Consider the following 7,595-nt stretch of genomic DNA (forward strand, 5'->3'; position numbering starts at 1 on the left):
CGCCTCGCTCGAACTCGCCGCCGCCACCATCCGCTTCGCCTCCGCCACCGTCGCCGCCGCCTCCCTCCGCCTCGCCGTCGCCGCCGCCTCACTCCGCGTCGCAGTTGGCCGCCGCCTCCCCTTTCCGCTCGCCGTCGCCGCCGCCTCCCTCCGCCTCGCCGTCGCCGCCGCCTCCGTCCGCCTCGCCCTCGCCGCCGCATCCGTCCGCCTCGCCGTCGCCGCCGTCGCCGTCCGCGTCACCCTCGCCACCGCCTCCCTCTGCAGCGCCCTCGCGGCCGCCTCCGTCCGCGTCGCTCCAAGGGAGGAGGAGCCGCCGGCTGACTTCATCTGCCCGATCACGACCGAGATCATGAGTGACCCGGTGATGGCGGCGGACGGGCATTCGTACGAGCGGTCGGCGATCGAGCGCTGGCTCGCGACCAAGTCGACGAGCCCGATGACGGGCGAGGCGCTCGTGCACAGTTTCCTCGCCCCCAACCACATGGTGCGCCGGCAGATTCGTGAGTGGCAGCAGGCGCGGGCTTGAACGCTCGCACACACGGTTTGATGCGCCACACACGCTGCCGTCCTTCTCCCTCCTGGTCGTGCCAGATAGTGGTGCTAGCCGTCGCCGATCCGTGGTCATGCACTTGGAGCACTTGGACGGACGATTTCTTTTTTCAACGTCTAGAAAGAAAACAGACGACGCAAGGGAGGTATAGCGGATAGGACGACACACGCCGTTAATGGTTAAACACGTCAACATCTGGCTCGTTACAGGCTCGTTATTTATTAAAATACCGCAATGTATGCGCGCGTACTGTATGTGACAGCCTATGAAAAAAAGAAAACAGACAACCGAAGTCCGAAGGGAGGGAGGATGGGAGGACGGCACGCCGCCACCACACAGCTCACAGGGGATTTTAAGGAGAGGAGTGTGGTGCTAGAGCCGTCGCCACTTCCGTCGCCCACCCCCTTGGGGCGCGTCTGCCTCTTCCTATCGAAAGAAAGAAAGAAAACGGACAACCCAAGTGGTGTGTACCTGTGTGTGTTTAGTGCCAGTGCGCGCCAGTCCCGTGCCCAGCCAGTGTCCCGTGCGAGGGAGTTTTGTTGTAAAACTCTTTCCTACGCTTCTCCTCGCGCAATCCCTCGCCGATTCTCGCTGCAAACCTTCATGCCCGCCTCGCGGTCGTCCCACTGAGAGCTGGTCTGGGGCAAAATCTGAGGCAAAATTTAGGAAATCGGCAAACGCTACCCGGGTATTTTCCAGGGGGGGTATGGGGGGTTTCCAGGTACCCGCAAAATACCCCGGTATTTTGCCGATTTGGCTGATTTTGGGGCCCAAACCAGCCTCAGACTCGGCTCAGAGCCCGGGGGAAATTGATTATTTCCACGGAGTTTCCCCACGAGGAAACTAGAGGGTGCTCTAGGGAAACTAGCAGGAAACACGGAAAGGAGGAAACCAGGTAGGGTGCGAGAGGAAACCCTTGGACAGGCCAAGAGAGAACGCACATGCGAGGTTCCACAGCCCAATCACGACGGCCTCTCTTGGTTGCGGCCAGGGCCTCGTATGTGTGGCGGCTCGTGGGAAAACGTTGTCAATGGCTCGTTCATCTCGTAGTACGCCGCATCGCTTTGGATGGGTCAGCCTTCTCGTACAGCCGAATCATGCTAATCGCGCGATTCGGCGTGGAGCGGTAGTACAACTCGGGCCGAAACGCCTTGTAGACCAAGTCAGGGATCATCGACTTGCGCTTGAGCCGGTCCGCCTCGATCTTGCGCAGCTGTGCATCGATCACTTTGCTCGCTGCGACAGCGAGGTGGCGCGCGTGTGAGTGAGCACGTCGCGCAAGGGGGGGGGGGGGGGGGGCAGCGCGGATGTAGTGAGGCAGCGAGCGAACGAGGCAGCACAGAGGAGAGAAGCAGCAACGAGAGAGGGAGCCGGGAGGGCAGAGACAGCCGGGAGAGGGCAACGGGAGTCAGGATCACCTGCGTCGGCTTGAAGGTCTGCGGGGTGGGCGTGGGCAACGCCGGCTCAGGGCATGTCGCGCGCTCTCGCGGGGCGTGCCGTTGACGGGGTGTGGTCCAGGGCAGGCGTCTCGCACGGACGTGGCGGGTGGGAGATGTGCGTGTTGTGGAGGCGGCCGCACCAATCGTGGTCGTCGACGCGTGTGAGCTCTTGCGGCCGAGCAAGGAGAATGTGAGAGGCGGGGCGTTCTTGTCCTGGAGGGGCGCCGCTTTGCTCGAGCGCATCGTGAGCAGCTCGTTCTCGTTGGTAAGCACGCCGTTGAGTGAGGTGAGCTCCTTGAGCCGCCCCTGCAGACACGACCCGGAGAGAAGGAGAGTACGATTGCGTGCGCAGTGGACATGGCGGTCGGCCGAATCAAGAGGGTCAGGATGACAGCGAAGCGAACGAGTGTAACTTGCACGGCAACTTCGGCGGGCGGAGAAACTGGGAAGCTCTCGGAAGTGTCTCGCTCGCGCCTCTGCCCGCAGCGCGCGCTGCTCCGTCGCCTGCACGCGCGCTCGCACTTGCGCAAGCCTGGCCTCGGCGGCATTCGCGCGCTCACGCTCGGCAAAAAGCTGCTCCACAATCTCGTGCGCGTCCCTCGTCGACACGGTGAGTGTCTTTTCGGCAGACATATCCTGATCGACGATTGCATGCGCCGACTGCATCGTGTCTGACTGCACCACCCGCTGCGCCGGAATCGGATTCATGACGGCCGCGGCAGACATGACAGGACGCCAAAACTGCAAGGCGGGTAGGCCGGCGGTACGGATCGGCTCAAGGGAGCCGGCGCGGTGGTTGCGTTCGCGTCGCTGATTCGCCGTCCAAGCACGATCAACGGATCATACTAGTAAGTCGCAATGGACGTGCGGGACGGGTGGCTCAACGGGGGCCACCGGCCATCTGTGGCGTGCGGTTAGGCCGATATCTGCGCTGGCCCTGAGTTTCCCCTCGCCCCCGTGCTACACCCCTCATGAATGTCCGTTCACGCCAACCAACCGACCACAGCGTGGCGAATTGTTGCCCCGGATAGGGGGTCTGTTGACACTCGCTGGAGCTCCCAGGTAGGGCGTTTCGGTGCGAGTCAGTTCGCAGACCCCAGAAGAAAGACCCTTTCATAGTTATGATCTTATAAGAAGAACGCCTGACTGACTCTATAGGCGAGATCTCCCACAATCCACCCACATGCGGCCATATCACCGTGGGTTACCGCTTCCCATCTGAACAGCGAAGTCAAGCACGGTCGAGCTCAGGTAGTACTTCCATCCGGGAGGGGGAGGGAAGGCTGAGTGCTGCATGTTTTGCCTCTTCCCATAAGCGGCGCCGGAACGGCGCCGGATCTTCCGCGCAAATAGGGCCTTCCACGCGGTGCAGCCTTTTGCCGGTGGGCAGCCGCTCCACCTCCCGTCGATGGCCCTCCACCGCATCGGCGCCCGCGTCGCGGGCCTCTTGCCAGAACAGCTGTGCGCCATCATCGAGGCGCAGGCGGACGCGAGCGACGCCGCGCTGCGCGTGGCGGAGGAGCACGCCGCACGGCTCGTGGAGCAGCCCGAGTGGATCCTCTCCGAGGTCCTCCTCTCGCCGGACCTCGCCCCGCACATCCTCGCCCAGCTGCCGACCACGGAGCACGCCGCCAAGGGGACGTGCCGCGCGTGGCGCCGCGGCTGGAAGGAGACGCTGAAGAAGCGCGAGCGGCCGCGCCTGCTCGTGGTCGGCGGCCTCGGCTATGGCGAGGTGCTCAACTCGCTCGAGCGGTACGACCCCTCTACGAACGAGTGGGAGGGGTAAGCGGAGACTATGCCGCCGATGCCGACGACACGATTCAATGTCGGTAAGGCGGTGCTTGACGGCAAGTTCTATGCAGTGGGCGGCTGGGAGCCCAACGACGGCGCCCTCAGCTCGGTGGAGCGGTACGACTTGGCGACGAAAGCATGGGAGGCGGTGGCGCCGATGTCGGCGGCTCGGGGCGATCTTGACGTGGCGGTGCTCGATGTCAAGCTGTACGCTGTGGGTGGGTACGACGGCAACGAACTCAGATCGGTGGAGCGGTACGATCCCGCGCTGAACGCGTGGGAGGCGGTGGCGCCGATGGCGTCAGCGCGGTCTCATCTCGGCGCGGCGGTGCTCGACGGCAAGCTGTATGCTGTTGGCGGGTTCGGCGGCGGCCACCTCAGCTCGGTGGAGCGGTACGATCCCGCGACGAACGCGTGGGAGGCGGTGGCGCCGATGGCGAGGGCGCGAGCGGGCGTGGCGGTGCTCGACGGCGAGTTCTACGCAGTGGGCGGATACAACGACGACGGTGACCGAAGCAAAGTGGAGCGGTACGATCCCGCGACGAACGTGTGGGAGGCGGTGGCGCCCATGACGGTGGCACGATACGCCCCAGGCGCGGCAGTGCAGTGCGGCACGCTGTATCGTGTATGCTTTCGGCGGCGTGGGCGTGGGAGACGATGACACCGACGGCCCGATGAACACAGTCGAGCGGTACCATCCGGCTGCCAATGCGTGGGAGGCGGTGGCGCCGGTGGCGATGACGCGGCGCTCTCCCGGAGTCGCGTTGCTGTCCTGACTCCCCACGCGAGCAACCTAGGTAAAAGGCGCTAAAGCCGTAGTGCTAGTGGCTAGTGCCCCCTCCCCCCACCCCCGCCGCCTCCGTTGTGCATTGAGAGCTAAGCCGGGAGAGTGCAAGTGTCGGGCGGGGACGGGGCGTGCCGATGATTTTGGGTTGAATAAAACGAGAATGATACGCATTCAATAAAGCCGGATAGCCCACCAGCCGACCACGCCCCGACCTCTACATTTGTGGGGGGAGTTCCACCTGGACGGACTAGGCACGGCTGTCCCCGCGTCTCCTCTATAGTCATCGCAAGCCGCGCGCGCGCAGGTTGGCCGTCATCGCCGCAAAATCGCGCGTGCTCAGCGCGAGCGCCGCCCACACCGCCACCGTCGCCGCGCGCACCGCCACCGCGCCGAGGGCGGCGGAGGTGGAGTCCGCGCGCGGCTCGTCGCGGGGCTCGTCGCGCCACACCGGCCCTCGGCTCGCGCTGCGGTCGCCGGGCGAGCCGCGCGCGAGCAGGACGCCGAGCGCGCCGCCGGCGAGGAAGCCGCCGACGTGGCCGAGGTTGTCGATGCCCGAGCCGCGCCGGCTGCCGATGAAGAGGTTGAGGAGGAGGATGCGCGAGACGGACGAGAGGGTCTGCGACGCGCCCGCGACGCCGTAGGTGCGAAGTGCGTGGCCGGCCAAGCCGCCCATCAGGCCAAAGACCGCGCCAGAGGCGCCGACCGACATGCTCCTCGCCGCGCCCATCCACAGCCCGAGCAGGTTCCCGCCTACGCGAAGGTTCTCGAGAAGGTTCAGGGGAGGGCCCCCGGCACAACCCAGACCCCGAGGCGGGTCTCCCGCCGACGCCCGAGAGCACGTAGAGGAGCAGGAAGCGCTCGGCGCCAAAGAGCGCCTCCGCCTGCGGGCCCAGGTGCCACAGGGAGTAGCTGTTGGAGGCGAGGTGCATCAGCGAGCCGTGGAGCCAGATCGGCGTGATCAGCCGGTGCCACTGCCCCACCAGAATGGCCTGGTTCATCCGCGCGCCCGCGTAGAGCATTGCGCGGCCGCAGACGCCCTGCAGCCCGTAGGCCGCGACGATCAGGGCCAGCATGAGCCGGTTCACCGGCACCGCCGCGCCGAGGCCCGTCCAGAAGCGCGCAAACGAGACAAGAAATTGCCGGCCATCGGCAGCTGCCGCGAGCGAGAAGCGGACGGGCGCAGACGTGCGCACGCGAGAGCTGAGCGTGGAGCGCCGCGCCAGCTCGCGCGAGAGATCGGAGCCGCTCAGGCTCGCCCACCGCTCCGGGTCACTGCTGCTGTCGCCACCGCCAATGCCGCCACTCGCGCTCATGGCAAGCGGACGCGGCCGGCGCAACGCCGGTGGCGCGGGGCGGACGGGAGGCTCGAGAGCGAGGCATCGAACCGACTGCAGCAAAGCCGGCAGAAGAAGGCCAGCGAGGCGAGCGTGTGGCATTGTCCGTAAGTGGCGGCGGGTTCGCTGCTGCGGGGTCCCCGCTGTCGCCCGGGGTCGTGCGAGGGGTGGGCACGACCAGTAGGGACCCCCTTTCCCGGGCCCCGCTCTCAGTTGGGGCCTCCGCGGCCGAGTGGGAGATATTGGATGGGAAATGGGTCGATTTGCTAGCCGAGCAATATTTCTTCACTACTATTATTAATTGATGCTTTTTGCACGGCTGAGCCCCCCCCCCCCTCCCTCCCCCATCCCCCGCGCCCATTCCCTGCCCTCTCCCGCCTCACACTCCGTCAGAGCCCCCTCCCCTCTTGCACAACAGGAATTTTGACAATTAACCAGGCACAACTCAGAACGATGGGCTTGCCCATCCCGGAGTGGTTCGACTCCACACAAATCCGAGACGGTGATGGATGCGTCGTACGGTGGTCTCATGCCCAGTGAGGTAGTGCATCTGACCACTCCGGATCCTGCTGAACAAGCTCCTCTTGTAGCTCGATCGGTCACACCGCCATCGCCGCCGACGTCTCCCAGGGAGATGATGGAGAGGGGGGACGACACTGCTCGATCTACCCTCTGGGGTCCCTCAGCAGCGTGCACCTCGATCCTGTACCGTGTTTGTTATGACCCCCCCCCGATGAACACACCAGTGAGGGAGGGCGAGACGATCGAGGGGTCCCGTACCATGCCCGATAAAAAGGACGCCCGCTTAGCGCTGCGTGCGGCCGGGCAAAAAGCAGGCCGCAAGAAAAACCTTTGGACTTCTGGTACTAGTAGCGCTTCGCCGAGCCCGAAAAGTCGGCGTTGGAAAAGACGTCTGACACAGACTCCGCATACTCGGTGGCAGCCGATGTGTGCGTTGCAAGCAGTTGGCGACCGATGGCGGGATCCTCGGTTGGCCGCTGCGCGCTGGCGCAGCACGTGCTGGATGGACGGCGGCTGTAAGCGCCTCCTGCACGCCATCTGCGCGATCGCGTATTATGATCGGTGTGAAAACAGCATAGTAGGTGTGAGTATAGTAAGTAGTACATGCCCCTGTGTGCTCAGGCAGTCCTCTAGTGTGTCTGGACTTGGCCTGAGCAAATAGTAGCGTTTGGGGCGTGAATTTAGCCGAAGTGGACCTTGCTCGGCAAGGTCCAAGAGGCCATGTGTCGTGGCAGCCACAAGCGGGCTGGGCATTGGCGAGTCGACCTGACCGGGCGGCCGCTCGCTGCCCCATCTCGACTTAGCCACAGACTTACCCCTAGTCTAGCGGGAATTTTTCACAATATCGCAACTGCGATACCGCGCGATATTTGGCGATAAAATGCGATAAACGGCGATGTTGTGCGATGCTCGCGAACCCTTTCATAGCATGTCATAGCGACGGCGTGTGAAGCGTTACAAAGGGACGTGCGCCGTGGAGCACATCGTCCTGGCGCTTCGCTCGCTCCGCTCGCGTTGCGCAGCTGGATCTGGCTGGCTACACACCTCGCGGCTTGCACATGAGCGTCAGCTTGTTCTGCAGCACGTTCGCCGCCTTCCAGAGGATCTCGCCGACCCCCTTCCTGAACCATGAAATTTTGATTTAGTTCGGAATTCAGCCTGTGGTCGAACGA

General features: G+C 64.4%; 2 protein-coding genes across 2 annotated transcripts; one reads left to right on the forward strand and one right to left on the reverse strand.

Moving 5' to 3' along the window:
- Positions 1-307: 307 nt before the first annotated feature.
- On the forward strand, positions 308-526 carry EMIHUDRAFT_77672 (hypothetical protein; the record flags this gene model as incomplete). Its single annotated transcript, XM_005792624.1, has 1 exon — positions 308-526. A coding segment is annotated over one exon (219 nt), but the record flags the coding sequence as incomplete, so codon positions are not given.
- A 4,321-nt stretch (positions 527-4,847) lies between these two features.
- Positions 4,848-5,880, reverse strand: EMIHUDRAFT_251233 (hypothetical protein; the record flags this gene model as incomplete). Its single annotated transcript, XM_005792625.1, has 2 exons — positions 4,848-5,330; positions 5,407-5,880. The coding sequence occupies 2 exons, from the start codon at positions 5,878-5,880 to the stop codon at positions 4,848-4,850; spliced, it is 957 nt and encodes a 318-aa protein (XP_005792682.1).
- Between the last annotated feature and the right edge of the window lie 1,715 nt (positions 5,881-7,595).

The sequence above is a fragment of the Emiliania huxleyi genome (genome assembly GCF_000372725.1).
Source record: "Emiliania huxleyi CCMP1516 unplaced genomic scaffold EMIHUscaffold_1061, whole genome shotgun sequence".
Classification (NCBI taxonomy): domain Eukaryota; phylum Haptophyta; order Isochrysidales; family Noelaerhabdaceae; genus Emiliania; species Emiliania huxleyi.